General features: G+C 47.5%; 1 protein-coding gene and 1 long non-coding RNA gene across 8 annotated transcripts in view; one reads left to right on the top strand and one right to left on the bottom strand.

Moving 5' to 3' along the window:
• Positions 1-12,441, bottom strand: part of LOC309666073 — a 37,690-nt gene extending 25,249 nt beyond the window's left edge. For all 7 annotated transcript variants that reach the window (XR_014266863.1, XR_014266864.1, XR_014266865.1 and 4 more), the window contains exons 1-4: positions 12,308-12,441; positions 9,941-10,010; positions 7,220-7,438; positions 5,976-6,316 (exon numbers count right to left, since the gene is read on the bottom strand). This is a non-coding gene — a long non-coding RNA (uncharacterized lncRNA). The remainder of the gene's footprint in view (positions 1-5,975; positions 6,317-7,219; positions 7,439-9,940; positions 10,011-12,307) is intronic.
• The window catches only part of SLC13A4 (solute carrier family 13 member 4), a 39,815-nt gene that overhangs the window by 21,224 nt on the left and 2,022 nt on the right, over positions 1-16,569 (top strand). The window contains exons 6-15 of the mRNA XM_082473009.1: positions 1,428-1,467; positions 2,208-2,285; positions 3,996-4,180; positions 5,995-6,114; positions 7,420-7,521; positions 7,863-7,964; positions 8,679-8,776; positions 8,984-9,108; positions 12,322-12,483; positions 13,754-13,891. Coding sequence (XP_082329135.1) covers positions 1,428-1,467; positions 2,208-2,285; positions 3,996-4,180; positions 5,995-6,114; positions 7,420-7,521; positions 7,863-7,964; positions 8,679-8,776; positions 8,984-9,108; positions 12,322-12,483; positions 13,754-13,891 — 1,150 coding nt within the window. The remainder of the gene's footprint in view (positions 1-1,427; positions 1,468-2,207; positions 2,286-3,995; positions 4,181-5,994; positions 6,115-7,419; positions 7,522-7,862; positions 7,965-8,678; positions 8,777-8,983; positions 9,109-12,321; positions 12,484-13,753; positions 13,892-16,569) is intronic.

The raw sequence follows: 16,569 nt of genomic DNA, 5'->3' as shown, positions 1-16,569 counted from the left end.
TTCAGGGTCTTCGGAGTGCCCCCTTGAGGCCACCTCTGCATAGGCTGGGCCTCATGGCACGAGGTGCTCTTGGATGACCGCTTGGGCTCCCTCGGTTCTGTGCTCTGGTGGCTTTCTCCAGCCTCTTTATTCTGGGGACGCCTGGCCCCTTGGGCAGGGCCTTTTCAAGGTGGCAGTAGCCCAGCTACCTTCCCTGTGCCGCCCCCAGTAAAGGCCACCGGACACTGAGAGCACAGCCTGCTCCCAGTGCAGCGGGCCTTTTCTCCTCACTCTGGCCTCTTGGGCAGCGCACACTGGCCTCTTGCCTTTGTTCTTTTCTGGATGAAAATACATGTCCCCAAACTCCAAAGCCAAAGCTCAAGTTGTCCCGGACTTCCTCAGCAGCGTGCAGGGAGGATCCAGGGCTGTCACGGTGTGAGGATGGCGGTCTTCTTTCACGCCAGCACCTCCCATGCTGTCTGAGGGGTTCCATGCCAGCCTCCTCACCCGATTTGGGAAGGAAGGTGGGGAAACCTCACAATACTCCTCCCAGCCTAACGACTCTCTCCGGTGAATGCTTCCTCTGAGCCCCATCAACGCCTTATCCTTCCCTGACAGAGCCTGGAGGTGGGTGATGACCCCAGGCCCCCACTTCCTGCACGTGTGTCCAGCCCCTCTCACTGGCCTTCCCAGCGGTTGAGCTCATAGCACCCACCGTCCTCAGAACTAGGACAGACCAGAAACATGCATTTAGTGCTCAGTGTAAGTCCGTAATGCTGGTAGTTAAATCCCACCTTCCTCTCTCCTCAAGGCAAAGACTGGGGACCAGGAGGAGTGGGAGGGACTCAGCACACGCGTTGCCTGCCACCCTGTGAGGTGCAGCTGCTGATGAGAAATTCACCCCCATCTTCTTGCTCTCACATGCTTTCTACCATGTGTGGCCCTGGCCCTCCCTGCTCCTGTCGCCTTAGATAAGCATTTCATGTTTCTCCTCCTAGAAAGTGAGCCAGTGAGAACACGGTCAGGGGCCCAGGCTCTCCAGGCAGAGGCAGAGACAGCTTCCTCTCTGGCACCACCACTTAGCACCCGCTGCCCTCGGGAAGTTAGTAACCTCTCTCTGCCTAGTTTCCTACTCTGTAAATGCAGGTGCTGATACCCGCCCCTTAGATCTGTCGGGAGGATTAAAGTCCGTATTTGAGTGCTCAGCCCCTAATAAGCACTCCATGTTAGCTATTATTGGGAGTCTCGGTTTCCCTCCAAAGGAAACGCCCTGCCCCTGTTCCCACAAATCCTTACCACATCTCTGGAAGGTGAGATTCGTCTTCTTTGTAGCCTAGAACACCTGAGTCTAGAAGGGTCACTAATACCGAACACCAACGTGGGGAGAATTCCCATCTCATCAAGTCTGGGCCACTGTCGTTTTTCCCACTTCCTTTGCTTTCTTCCAGCACGTCGAATGCAGACTTCAGTTCTCTGATGCAGAACAAGGTATGGCCCTGGGTTTCTTCTGTGCTTTGAGATACTTGAAAGACCCTCAAGATAACTCAGGGCCAGAGAAGCCTGGCAGCTTGTCGAGGGCACAGAGGCGCTCCCCTGAGCCTGGACGCGTGAGGCTTTGGGCAGTTCTGAGCCCCAGCCCTGGGTACTGGGCTTAGCGCCACAAAGGACAGGTTAACCTTTCCTCGCGGAAACCCAATATTCAGCCATCCAGATATTCAAGAGCCATGTATTCAGCCTCAGGATCCCTTTCAGGAGGGATTCGTTTACAAAAATCTTATTACAAAAAGGGGACACCAAGTTTGCCTGCACCCTCTACGCGGCCTCACCCCCTCGCCCAGGGCTGGTTTTACATCTCTTCCTACCTCAGTCCCAACGGATGGGCTTTGATCCGTCCAAACTGTGGACTTGGTTGTGTGCGATCTTTTTTTTTTTCCATGTTCTTTGTGTTAAAGAAAAATGAAGGGTTCTTCGTTAGCTAATGAAGTTCTAGAAAGCCAAGCTCTCCTATAAGGTCAGAGCCATGTTTTTCCAAGTTTCAAAAGCCCCTTCAAATGGGGAACCTGCGAGAAGGAGGCAGGCCCGGTAGGGGTGGCTCTCTACCGCCTGCTCGCCCTGGTTCTGGTCTCCGAGTCCCACAGGGGGAGGCGTGGGTGCCCCCAGGGCGATCAGGGGGCTCCTCCAGGCCCCACAGCCTCCTCGTGATAGTGTGGCGGTCTGTGTCCCGACAGAACCTGAATGGCGTGCCCGCAATCACCAACTCGGCCAGAACAGCAAACCACCAGGACAAGAAGCAGCTCCCACCTCAGGTACTGGAATTGCACCTCCTAACCCTGTTTCCTACATGGAGCTTCCCAAGGGGCACTGCTCGTGAAGCTGTGAGGGTGTCAGGCTAGCGGGCTGTCGCCAGGCACACTTCAGCCATCTGTGTGTCTGGCCTGCGTGTGCCACGGAGATAAGACATCCCGCTCGCTGTTGACTTTGGCAAGTCATTCCACTGTCTGAGCCCCAGTTGCTTCAGCTATAAAAACCGAGACTTGGTCTAGATCAGAGGTGTTCAAACCACTCCTCAAAGGTGCTTCAGGGGCATTGCAAATATTTTATTCGAGTATCCTGAGATTTTAAGGCAACTGCTTTTCTGCTCCCTGATTTTCCTGGTACTTTATCACTGAAACAAAATGCAGAAGTAAAATGGACGTCGAAGGTGGTGTAAAATGGCAACCATCACTTATAACCCTTGATTTCAAATTTTTGTGTTCATCAAAATCATCTCAATTATGTAGCACCCATATCATCATGAATAAATGCCATTGTTTATTAAATACTAAGCACTGGGCTGAGCATTTGCTCTCTAGTCTTGGCTCAGTGAGGTAGCAACTTTGAACTCCATTTTGACAGAGACGCAGAGAGATGAAATCATGTACCCAAGGCCTCAGAGCTAGTGAGAGGAGAACCTCGATTCAAATCCAAGTCTCCCTGACCCTATGTGTCTACTTTCAGTTAAAAAATAGATGTTTGCCCATTAAATGCTACGTTTGTTTTCTCTATTGGAGGTCCATGTAAATTTTCATTAGGAGAAAGGATTGTGGAAAACCACTGGACCAGAGAATCTCTGAGGTCTCCTCCAGCTCTTATAATCAATGAATCTTTCAGGAAAATGTGGCGGGATCCAGCCTTTCCAGGGCCCTCCTAGGCAGATGGGGCAGTGGTTACGGGCTTTGAGAAATGTGGCAGGGTGGCCTCTTCCCCTTGGTTTTCCTATGACCTGGCCTGCTGACATTTGTACCAGGCTACTCCTAGTCTCACGATTTGGGGCCAGGCCTGGCAGGACAGAGGGGCACTTGCTTCTTTAGTCCACAGTTGAGACCAGAGGTCAGCAACCACGGACCCTGAAAGGCCGTCACATGGACCACGCAGGGCCTGAGAGGACCATGGCCAGGCTGAGGTTTATATGCAAGGGGGAGGGGAAAGTGGGAAGGAAAAGCCAATAGGCAAGAAGGGAAAAAGTGAGAAAGAAGGGAGGAGAGAATCACACACTTTGACTCTCCACCCAGTGAAAGCTGGACTCTTTCTATAATGCAAAGCTTATTTTTTAGTCATCTCCCAACCAGGACTGTATTTTAATTCCACGTAGAATAACCACCTTCTATTTGGTATTTAGACACAAAGTGGAGAGCAGTCAGTTTTACTGGAATTCAAGTAAAAAACAGAACGTGCTGTTAATACTCATAACAACAAAAATAATAATAGCTTACCATTTGTTAAATGCCAGGAAGTGTTCCAAGTGCTTTCCACGTACTCTTCAAAACAATCTGGCAGAGAAAATAGGATTTTCCCCATTTTACAGAAACTGCAGCGGGGATGGGGCTGCCCAAGTTGGTAAAAGGTAGAACTGGGACTGGGATTTGTTTTTCTGACACCCAAGCTTTCCACTGCACAATGGTGCCCCTGTTTTTCATGCTTTGTGTGCCAGACAGCCCAAGCTGGGTTGGAGAAATTCACTGATTTTCCTTTGGTAGGAAAAGCCACCAGTCCTGACCCCCAGCCCCAGGAACCAGGAACTCAAAAGAAAGTACAAGTCCCAGCATGACCAAATGATCTGCAAGTGCCTCTCTCTGAGCATCTCTTACGCCGCCACCATCGGGGGCCTGACCACCATCATTGGCACCTCCACCAGCCTCATTTTCTTGGAACACTTCAATAAGTAAGTAATTCACTCGGTCAACAAATATTTACTAACCACCCACTGTGTGTCAGGGACAGAACCAGGTGCTGAGTATACCACAGAAAATCGAACCAGAACAGTTTCTGTACCAAGAGGGAAAAAAGATGATCAAGTCATTACAGTTAAATGTGACAAGAAGGGTGGGATTCTGCTGGGGGAGCCCTGCTGAGCGACCCCACCCAGTCTAGAGGGAGGAAATGACTCCCCCAAGAGGCGACGATGAAAGTGGAGACCTGGAGGCCAAGCTGGAGTTAACTAGATGAAGGGAGATCTTCCAGACAAAGAAAACAGTGTAGTAGGCTCAGAGGCAAGAGAGCAGAGCACATAAAAGAAAATGACAGAGGGCAAAAGGAGGCCAGGGAGGTGGACGCGCAGATCACAGAGGGCCTCGCAGGGCCCACTAAGGAACTTGGACTTCATCCGAAAGGCCGTGAGAAGCCTTTGAAGAATTTTAGGCAGGGAGTGAGGTTATCATATTTACAGTTTTGAAAACTCATTCTGGATTTTTAAAATGGACAATGGTTTGGAACAGAAAAGGCAGGCAGCAGGAAGATAATGCAGGACACAGCTACAGATGCCCAGGAGAGAGCTGATGGTGGCCTGGGCAGCAGTGGGAGGAGAAATGGCCAGATCTGAGCGAGATTCAGAGGGAGACTCGACCGGCCTGGGTAGGATTAGGAAGGGCCTGAGAAAGGGAAAGCCCAAATCTCATTGTCAGGCTTGGGGCTTCAGCAGCTGGGGAAGCAGAGTTGCCCTTGACGTAAATGAGGGGAAAGATGAGTAAATGTTGATACAGAGGTTGACATGTCCAGGTGGACACCTGGGCTGGGGCCACAGCTGTGCCCAATGATGAACAAGGAGTCCACCAGATAACCTTCTTGGCCCCCTAAGACCAAGGAGGCCCCCTAAGCAGTGGATGTTGATAACAGATTTGGAGATTCCAAGCCATGGTTCTCCTGTGGGCAAAGTTCACATCCAGAACCTTCACGAGGCTCTAGAGACCGAAGTTCTCCAGAACTGATGCCTTGTGTCCCCCAGTCAAAACACATTCCTTGGGGGCTTCCCTGGTGGCGCAGTGGTGAAGAATCTGCCTGCTGATGCAGAGGACACGGGTTCGAGCCCTGGTCCGGGAAGATCCCACAAGCTGCAGAGTAACTAAGCCCATGAGCCAAAACTACTGAGCCTGCGCTCTAGAGCCCCTGAGCCACAACTACTGAGCCCGTGTGCTACAACTACTGAAGCCCATATGCCTAGAGCCCGTGCTCCGCAACAAGAGAAGCCACCACAATGAGAAGCCCGCACACCGCAACGAAGAATAGCCCCCGCTCGCCACAACTAGAGAAAGCCCGTGCGCGGCAACGAAGACCCAACGCAGCCAAAAATAAATGAAATAAATAAATTTTTTTTAAAAAACCATTCCTTCAGTGACATTATAAACAGAGTACATCAGATTGCCTCCTCTATTCTGTTGTCTTGAAAACCAGATCAGAATCTTTACATAAATTAAGAGCAAACAGACCCAGAGTGATTCTCCTGAGTGCAAAGTATATACACTTCAGTGGTATCAATTTTGGTTGCTTGGATGCTTTTTTAGCTTATTTCATAATTCTTGGCAGGGCTCAGTACAGTTGCAGCTGCCAAGGGAGTCCTAGATAATCTTTTACCATATTTTTATCATTATCTCTACCATTAGCTCTGCTCTGTCTTCTTAAGGACCATTTAGCTTATTACCCCGAAATACCACATGGAAATCCATCCTTTTCTAATCACTGACCTGGTTCTTTCCCCTCCAGCCAGTATCCAGCAGCAGAAGTGGTCAACTTTGGCACCTGGTTCCTCTTCAGCTTCCCCATCTCCCTCATCATGCTGGTGGTCAGCTGGTTCTGGATGCACTGGCTGTTCCTGGGCTGCAAGTGAGTCCCAGGGCCCTGCCATCAAGGCTCTCCTGTCCATCCAGGGCCATGGCGCAAGCCCTGGAGGGTGCCACCCAGCGGGGAGCTGCCAAGTAACCACAGAGGATGCCCGGAGGAGGATGCAGTGGACGAGATGAGGAGTCAGGCATCACATCTTCTAGACACTCTAAACATACGTGGACTCTGCACTTCTCTATGAGCTCTGCAATGAAATGTTCTTAATTTCAGCCAACTGCTCAGGGGAAGTGCTGGATTCATAAAGAGTCTGAATCGGAGAGTGTTTAATGTAGTTCCATACAGAGTAATTTGAACTAATTTCTAAAGAAGTGATGCCAAGTAGAAGTTCCCTTAGGCTTAATTTTATAGACATGACTGATTTATACTTAGTAGCTGTATGAAATATGCTCATATCCCTCAAAATAATATTAGACAGTCCCCATGCAATATTATTTCTAATATTAATTTGCTTAGCCAGCCTTTTACTCATTACGGATGCTTACTCCAAATTTGATCAGCTCCGAACACATAAAGGGAAGATGTATATGATATTTTGCTATTAGTCCGGGGACCCAACATTCCCATTGCTCAGGGAATGTTCTCTGAGTTGACTTTTTTTTTTAATACCTCAGAGACAATTATCAAATCAAAGATAACTGTATACTTCTAAGCCTCCAGTGTTGCTAATTGAAAAGTAACACCCACTTTCACCCCAGACAAGCCTTGTCTCTAGACAGATACACATACACACATCTATGTGTGTGTGCAACACACAAATATATAAGCATCTGTACACATATGCCGCATCACACTGATTCTCACTTATGTAAAGGACGAGCGTGTAGAGACTTTCCTGGTAGCCCAGTGGTTAAGACTCTGCACTTCCAATGCAGGGGTGCGGATTCCATCCCTGGTTGGGGAACTAGGATCCCACATGCTGCGTGGCGTGGCCAAATTTAATTAATTAATTAATTGATTGATTAATTAATTAAAAAACCCAACTGGGCAAAAAAAAATAAAGAAGACAAGTGTATAGAAACAACCCCACATAAGTACACTTGCACAAGTCCATGAGACATGACTTTACATTTATATACCAGAGACATACCCGAAAGGCTGGGGAGAAGGCTGATGAGAGGCTGTGTAACTTGGCAGATCAAGAGATCAAGTCGCATGATAGGTAGGGCGAGTGGAGAGAAGAGCCATCACAGCCAGCCAGCCAGTAGTTTAGTATTTGCTTAAGACCTCTTCTCCTCTGGGCCTCAGAAGTGTGCTTCCTTTATGCTTTTGCTCATTCTCCCATCTCAGTTTTAAAGAGACCTGCTCTCTGAGTAAGAAGAAGAAGACCAAAAGGGAAGAGTTATCAGAGAAGAGGATCCAAGAGGAATATGAAAAGCTGGGAGCCATTACGTAAGAATCAGCCCTTCACCCTCTCTCCTTCCCCAGGAGAAAGCGTGGCAGGTAAAGTGTGCACAGAAGCAGCCTTGTCCTCAGCGGTCCCTTGAGCTGGGGGAATTTTCCTCAGCTACGAATCCAGGCATTTAGAGGTGCTACTTAACGCCAAAGTCAAGCTGGCCCAGACTCTAAGGGCCACCCTTCCGCTCTGCTGTATTCCAAGTCCAAGTGGTTAAGCAGTAGCTGCGTTTTAGGTCCCCACTATTGGAGCTCTGCATACAGGAGCATCCCAAAGCAAAGTCTGAAAGCTAACAGATACTTCCCAGTTCCTGGAGTGGGTCTGTTTTCTTTTATAGCTACCCGGAAATGGTGACTGGATTTTTCTTCATCCTGATGACGGTGCTGTGGTTTACCCGGGAGCCTGGCTTTGTTCCTGGTTGGGATTCCTTCTTTGAAAAGTAAAGGATATTGTCTCTGAGAACAACCCCCTAACCCAAACCCTTCAGGCAGTACCCACCAGTGTCCCCTCCTAGATTCTGTGGGATAGTCGTGGACCCAGGAAGCACTTTGTTCCCTTGAAAGTCCCGCTTTTTCAGGGGAGCTGCAGTGTGGAGTCAGGAAGAAAATAGTCTTTGGAGTCTGAGGCTTGGGATCAAGAGCTGCCACTTACCATCCACATGACCTTGGTCTTGTTACTTAAGCTCTTGGAACCTCAATTGTTATGGGAGTTAAAGGAGAACATGTCTGTAGAGTCAAACACCACCTGTAAAGACCATGGCCATCGTGGCCGAGGCCTGTCCCACCCCTACATATTCCCGAGGGCCAGGGCCACAGGCCACAAGCTCTCAGTGGCAGCTTGTGACCCTCCCAGGAAAGAGAACTCATCCTTTTCTAGTCTCCTTTATCTAAATAACTCCTGACCACTCCTTTTAATAGGTCCATAAATTCACACTAAGACACCTACCCTAACCAGGCCCTGCCTCCAGACATTAACCGCTGCCCATTAAATCCACCACTGGACAGCATGGCAGCAACTGGCAAGAAGGAAGGTTGACGTCCCCTCTAGACTAGGTCCTCAAGAGAGGCGCTGTGTTCAGACAGGCTGTCCTGAGACACGGTGTTACCCCTGGGCTTCCTGACCCTCTCCCCAGCTCTTCTTGTCTCTTCGCCAGGAAGGGCTATCGCACCGACGCCACAGTCTCTGTCTTCCTTGGCTTCCTCCTCTTCCTGATTCCAGCGAAGAAGCCTTGCTTCGGGAAAAAGAACGATGGTGAGAGGAGTTCAAGAGAAGAAGTTGGGGCTGGCTCTAGTCAAATAATGGTCGAAGTCAGAATTTTGGGAGGAGCCTTACCAAAGCCCTTCCAACTCCTCCCAGAATAGCAGAGTATCCTCTGGTTCATCAATTAGGCCCCTGTCTCCACAAATCACACCCATTAGGGTTCATCTGGCTCTGCCTCGCTGTCTACCTGTGATCCAGGGGAGGACCAGGAGCCCTCACTGGGGACGGAGCCCATCATCACGTGGAAGGACTTCCAGAAGACCATGCCCTGGGAGATTGTCATTCTGGTGGGAGGAGGCTATGCTCTGGCTTCTGGCAGCAAGGTAACCCTTGAATCTGTTCTTATTGGGTCCAATATTTCTCCAGCAGCTTTACCTAATGAGTCATTATGGTGCTGGGAAGGAAGATTCAAAGGCGCTGAGAGGTGAATGTTCACCCAAGTCACTGGGAAGGGAAGCAGTTCAGCCAGGAATGGACATCCTGTCCCACCTTCTAAGCTGGCACTACTGGGAACAGAGTTACAGATAGCTGTGCCACAGTCACGGCACACAGGCATTCACACCTCACTTATGGGCCCACACTGCTACAAGCAAAAGATGTATTTGACTTTGTAGGCATGTCCTTCTGGAGTTTTGACAGTGGTGATAGGTGTAAGGTGTAAGGGCCCAGAGATGCTGCAGATTGACTCACAGCAAATTGTGAGTCCATATGCATATGGACTCCATATGCATATATTGAGACCCTTTGGAGAATGTATGCTAAAGCAGATGTAAATGCCCCCCGCTTCCTGACTGGGAGGATTCGGGATGAGATCTTTTAAAGGGGGCTGGTGGGAAATAGTTGATTTTCCTAGATTGTTAGCCCTTCCTGAAATAAACAGCCCTAAGAATCAAGCAGGTTAGGGGTCTCCCTGTTTTCTTCCTCTACCTCGTCTATCTACATTCACCCATTCTAAACTTGGCTCACTTTTGACTGCCCATTCATTGTGGGCCTAAATGCTCTCTGCATCAGTAACAAAGTCACAGAATCCTCCACTTGGAAGGAGCCATGGAGGACACTGAGTCCCATCTTCCCACCCAAATAGAGATTTCCCTCCAGGACACCTCCAGTGACAGGGCAAGCCCTGCACAGCCAACAAAGAATACTGTTCTTTACTTTCAGTTCAGGTCTTCTGGATGTCTTACACTCTTTGTTCTGGCTTTCTTCTCAGGAAGCCTCTCCTCTCCTGTAATAATCATTAAAACAACAAAGACAGTCAGGTCCCCTGAGATCATTTTTTTCTTCCAACTAAAACTCCCTAGTTCCTTTAACCATTCCTCATAGTAGTGACCCCTTACCATGCTGGTCTTTCTCCTTAGGACCACTTTGCCTTTGCTCAAACACAGTCCAGGGGTGGTCAGTCTAGTGCAGAGTAGAATAGTTAATTACCCAAGCCCCAGCCTGTATTTTTATGGAAACTTTTATAAGGCTTCATTCTCATTCATGTCAATATTCATATTGAAACTGCAGTCAACTAAAACGCTTCATTCTTTTCATTGTTAGCCACTATTAAGCTTCAAGTCCTTCAACCAATCCTGTATATATGCTGTCAATATTTTTGATTCCAAGTTCACAATATCATATTTATCTTTGTTGAATTTCAGTGGTTAGTTTTGGCCTCTGAGTCTAGCCTGGCAAGATCTCTTTTCTTTTTTAACCAAAATTGTGCATGTATAGTTGGTATAACTGTAGAACCTACTGACTACTACTTTAATAATATAATTCAGGTACAATATGTGTGATTCCTACTGAATTTCAAATAATTTCAGTCTTAACATTAGTGAGGAAAATCCAATAAAAAATGTTTTCATACCAAGGGTTTAAAAAATTAAGGTTTCCTTTGTTGTGTTTTTTTTCCCTAACTTTGCAGTCTAATTTACCAGTTTATTTCATTATAGTATAAACTAGTTCTTCTGGAAAAAAAAATTGCCATTAAGTTATTTCACTTTACTTACAAGTACTGTGTGGAAAACATGATAAATAAAAATCCATTTCTTTATAAAACATACTGTTTCCACTCAGCTAACTGCTCTCCCTCCCCTCTCTTTGTCCAGAGAGCAAAGTTTAATGTGTCACAAGAGATAACAATTACAGAGTTCCTGTAGGCCTTGAGGCTCTGCACCCACAATTAATTGAGGTAGTCCCCACATACTGGATTTATAGCTCTCGGTCAGTTGAGAAAAAAGAAAGGGAAGTGGTCCAAGGTAAAAATGGCTACATGACAGAATTCTGAAGCCCTTTGGTCATCAGTCATCTATGAGCATGCCATGAAGTGGCCAGGGTGCTGTGGAGATCAAATGAGGTTTCGATGAACTTGGAAAAGAGGAGAAAGGGTGGCCTGCGGACAGTGTAGTAAGGCAGTCTTTAACAGTAAAACATGAGTAGGGCTTACAGCTTGAGGAATCATAAAATGTCTCACCTTGCTTTCTGCCCTACTGCCCATTTCTTTATTGCATTTGCAGTCTAGAGGGTAAATAGGAAAAGTCAGAGCTTGTCAACCATAGAAGGAAGAGGAGGGAGGGTGGGGAGAGCTGGAGAATGCATATGGCAACCTGGGGTTTTTTAAGAACATAAACTCAATTGTGCCCTTCATTTTTAGGGGAGGGGGAGAGCCCTCATCATTGGCAGATGAACATCTTCCAACCTAATGAATTATTCCAAGTGGGAATATTCATTGATTTGAGTAGATGTGTATAGGTGTTGCTAATGGAAAATGTTCAAGCGTGGCAATATGCCTTTATATCGTGTTGCCAAAAAGCACGGGCAGATGGTAGATCCTGATGTCAGCCACGATGAGATTTGAACCTAACACAGGTCGAGACTGAATGACTGTTTCTAGGCCAGTGACGTGGCACCTTCCCCACTACATGGAGATAGACCTGTAATCCCTCTCTCCTTCATTACTCATGTAAAACTTCTAATGCTCAGTCTTGCCCATTCAAGGCCCCCAAAACCAGAGGAAAGGTTACTATCCAAACATGTTGATAATTTTTCCCATTTCACGGGTAATAAAATAAGAGAAATAGATTTCAAAAGCAGGATTAAGGATTACACTTGGCAATCTGTGTAAAGGGCATCGTTGATTGAGTGCACAGCATGAGACTGTCAGAGGCTGGAGAAAGAGTAACAAGTTTGAAGTTGAGGGGCTGATCACCCCAAAGATCTCCAACCCCTGCCAAGTCATATCAGTGCTAAGGAGGATCTCAGCAAGTAGAGGCTCTCCGTGCCCTGTGATAATGACTGACCAGGAGGCCCTGATTAGACTGAATGGTGTACAATCATTTAAAAAAAAGCATTTGCTGGGCTACATAGTGATCTAATCATAAAAAATCAGGAATGCCTGTGGGTCCAGTCTGCCTGAAAACAGGGAAGCAAATTAGATGGCTCCTGGTGGTCCCTTTCAGCCCCTCACCATCCCTGACCTTCTGGAGGCTAAGAATTCCACTGGGAGTGGCCTTTCCCGCTTTTTTCTCACTGCATCACCTTGTCTCCTGCAGAGCTCCGGCCTTTCCACGTGGATTGGGCACCAGATGTTGTCTCTGAGTAGCCTCCCACCGTGGGCCGTCACCCTGCTGGCGTGCATCCTGGTGTCCATTGTCACAGAGTTTGTGAGCAACCCAGCCACCATCACCATCTTCCTGCCTATCCTGTGCAGCCTGGTGAGTAGAGCAGGGTTCCCAGATATCCAGACCGGCTACCACAGGAACAGACAGGGGCAGGCCCGGGCCCAGGGGCAGTTCCACGGCTGGACTCTCTCTTCCGGTCATTGCCACAGCCTTCACTGATTGGTGTTCAAGCCATAGTTTGATAGATGAAGTCTATTTCAAATAGTAACTGATAAGTAAAGAGATAATTAATAACAGCAAGAGTTCTAGAAACCCTTTTCCAAAGGACTAGGCTTAGTTTAGGGGCAGCCCTGAATGGAAACAAGAGTGGACAAGATAACCTTAAAACCCTAGGATTCTAATTCCCCACAATCATCATCAACCTTTCTCTCCTAAGATGAGACCTAACAGGAGGGCGGGAGAAATAGCTACAGAAAATGGAGGCAAAATGCTCCCAGAAGTACTCTCGGCTGCAGAGACCAAAACCACAGCTCTGTCATCAGCGCCTCCACCCAGCTTCTCTGTCCAGGAGATTCTGAGAATTATGAGCAATGCCAGCCTCATTCCACAGTCTCAGAACAATTTGTTATTAATGGAATAGGGGAGGGAGCAACTGCCAGATCTCAGCCTGGCTAAGCAGCCCCAAAGGTAATGCACCAAACAAAATGCTGCCTCTGTCCCATTCTGTGAGGTGGAACCTATAAAATGAAGGCTCCTTCTCATTGCCAACAAAATAATATCCTCCTGCTCTTTCTAACCCCAGACTCCTCCCAGCCACTCTTTGCTCGTTGCTCAGATGACTCCCTCCAACTTCTCCCTTCCATCATCCTGCCTGTGTGAGCATGGGAATGCACTTAGTTAAAACTTGGCAACGTTGAGGGTAAGACCACGGGTTCAAGTCCCACGTAAGGCCATTATCTTACCTAGGGAAAAAAACCCTTAATTCTGCACCCCAAGAGCGAGAGATGCCTACTCCCATCAAAGCAGCTTATTCATGAGATTTGTGTTTGAAGAATTTCTCAGCTAAAGAATAAAATTTTAAAACCACTTCCTTAAACCAGCACCAAGAAATGAAACATCCCTTCTGGGAAGTAACTTGGAGCCCATGTTTCCATGGGAAGTGAGTGAGCAGCAACAGGAGCCCGTCCAAGGAGCCCAGCACTACATGCTCCTGAGGGCGTGATTTGACTGCCCCCAGCACATGGTGTCCAGCCAAGGCTAGCCAACACCAAGCCATCACCTAAAGCACATTCATGAGAGTAAGCACAGGAAATGCAAGTCTCATCTCAAGGCTAACGCTTCTGTGAATTCTCTCTTCTCCTAGTCCGAAACGCTGCACATAAATCCGCTCTACACCCTGATCCCAGTCACCATGTGCATCTCCTTTGCAGTGATGCTGCCAGTGGGCAACCCCCCTAACGCCATCGTCTTCAGCTATGGGCACTGCCAGATTAAAGATATGGTAAGTCGTGGGTGTCCTCTTCCTGCCAGGCCCACCTGCCATGAGAACAGGGATGACTGGCCCCACGGTCTTCTCCTAAAGTTTATTATTTTGTAAGCGGTGCCCTTGACCTGTCATACATAGCTCAATCTGCTGTGGCAGAAAGAATGGTCCTGGTAAAAGGTTTCTGTATGGTCCATGAGCACCAAGAATAGCAGAAATGTGCTCTTCCCAATCCTAATCTGGGAGAAAGTGGGAATGTGGACAGAAAAAGCTGGGACAGACATGGGATGTGACCCAGTTCCAGAAGGTAAGAGCTTGTTCTAGTCTTTGCCTCAGTTTCTTCATTGGACTCTGGGGATATTCACTCAAAGAGTTGCTGGTTTATTCATAGAAGGTTAAGTGTGAGACATTGTATGAACCTAGGGTGATAAGAACAGGATCCTTCTATTCAACTCTCTCCCCCAAGCAAGGAACCCCCGAAGCAACAACTACAAAATGAAGCACTCACAGCCCATTTCTTAGTTTTCAGCGAGGCTCACGGAAGACAGCTCTGAGGGTACATTTTGCCGCTGATTTTAGTGTGCAGCGCATCCACTCTCCACCCCTCAACCTACGCTCACTGCTATGCTTTTTAATACCCAGGGCTGACGGGGTTGGGAAAGGAGGAAGAAACTAATACAGATGACTGGGCCGGGCTGACTGAAAGCCGGCCCCTTCACCCTTGCTGAGGGCCTATTTACTTTTCACTCAAATCCAAACTTGATCTCAGCAGCCCTGTAAATACCAAATGGAGAAAAGGAAGAGCTTCAGGCTGGGAGCAGATATTCAGATCCTTTCTACTTTCAAACTGCTCATCTGAGTCATCTGAATTACTTCAGGGAAGGGAGGTCACAGCCACCCCTCTGTCCCCCTCAGATCTTACTACACAACCCTGTCTGCTCCTACTGAGCTCTGCCCCAACTCTCCTGTCCCCACGAACCACCCCCCGCCGCTTCCCCCACTCCCGCTCCCTCTGCCATGAGCTTTCGCTGCTCACCCCCAGCCTTCTACCCTGGAATCAAGTGATCAGAGACAGTCTTTTGTTTTTTTTAACATCCTTATTGGAGTATTATTGCTTTACAGTGATGTGTTAGTTTCTGCTGTATAACAAAGTGAATCAGCTATACATATACATATATTCCCATATGCCCTCCCTCTTGCGTCTCCCTCCCTCCCACCCTCCCTATCCCACCCCTCTAGGTGGTCACAGAGCACCGAGCTGATCTCCCTGTGCTATGCGGCTGCTTCCCACTAGCTATCTATTTTACATTTGGTAGTGTATATAAGTCCATGCCACTCTCTCACTTCGTCCCAGCTTACCCTTCCCCCTCCCCGTGTCCTCAAGTCCATTCTCTACGTCTGCGTCTTTATTCCTGTCCTGCCCCTAGGTTCATCAGAACCTTTTTTTTTTTTTTAGATTCCATATATATGTGTCAGCATACGGTATTTGTTTTTCTCTTTCTGACTTACTTCACTCTGTATGACAGACTCTAGGTCCATCCACCTCACTACAAATAACTCAATTTCGTTTCTCTTTATGGCTGCGTAATATTCCATTGTATATATGTGCCACATCTTCTTTATCCATTCATCTGTCAGTGGGCACTTAGGTTGCTTCCATGTCCTGGCTATTGTAAATAATGCTTCAGTGAACATTGCAGTACATCTCTTTTTGAATTATGGTTTTCTCAGGGTATATGCCCAGTAGTGGGATTGCTGGGTCATATAGTTCTATTTTTAGTTTTTTAAGGAACCTCCTTACTGTTCCCCATAGCGGCTGTATCAATTTACATTCCCACTAACAGTGCAAGAGGGTTCCTTTTTCTCCACACCCTCTCCAGCGTTTATTGTTTGTAGATTTTTTGATGATGGCCATTCTGACTGGTGTGAGGTGATACCTCATTGTAGTTTTGATTTGCATTTATCTAATGATTAGTGATGTTGAGCATCCTTTCATGTGTTTGTTGGCAATCTGTATATCGTCTTTGGAGAAATGTCTATTTAGGTCTTCTGCCCATTTTTGGATTGGGTTGTTTTTTTGATATTGAGCTGCAAGAGCTGCTTGTATATTTTGGAGATTAATCCTTTGTCAGTTGCTTCGTTTGCAAATATTTTCTCCCATTCTGAGGGTTGTCTTTTTGTCTTGTTTATGGTTTCCTTTGCTGTGCAAAAGCTTTTAAGTTTCAGTAGGTCCCATCTGTTTATGTTTTTATTTCCATTTCTCTAGGAGGTGGGTCAAAAAGGATCTTGCTGTAATTTATGTCATAGAGTGTTCTGCCTATGTTTTCCTCTAAGAAGACACAGTCATTTTTAAAGGCACTGGATGACGAGCAGGGAGCCGGTCCTGGGTTCTATTCCCAGCCTGGGCACCGACTCAAGGCTTCACTTTCCTCACCTGCTAAGTGAGGAGGTTCAAACTAGATGCTCTGCGTGGCCCCTTTCAGCTCTGAAACGGCCTTAATTTAGCTCCTTTAGGACCTGCCTCCTCTCATCTGCTAGGAAACATGGGCAGTTCTCCAGGCCAAAAGGCCCAGGAGGCCAGGGTGATTAATAAGTCCAGGGCTTGGGCCAGAAGGCAGAAAGGCACATCTTGTCACTTGCTTAGAACAATTTCCTAGCATTCATTTTTCCCTCGCAACTTTCCCAACTTAGTCCCA

Source organism: Balaenoptera physalus (genome assembly GCF_965194825.1).
Source record: "Balaenoptera physalus genome assembly, chromosome: 8".
Lineage (NCBI taxonomy): Eukaryota > Metazoa > Chordata > Mammalia > Artiodactyla > Balaenopteridae > Balaenoptera > Balaenoptera physalus.
Note: the sequence above shows the minus strand (reverse complement) of the source record. Positions and strands in the feature narration are given on the sequence as shown.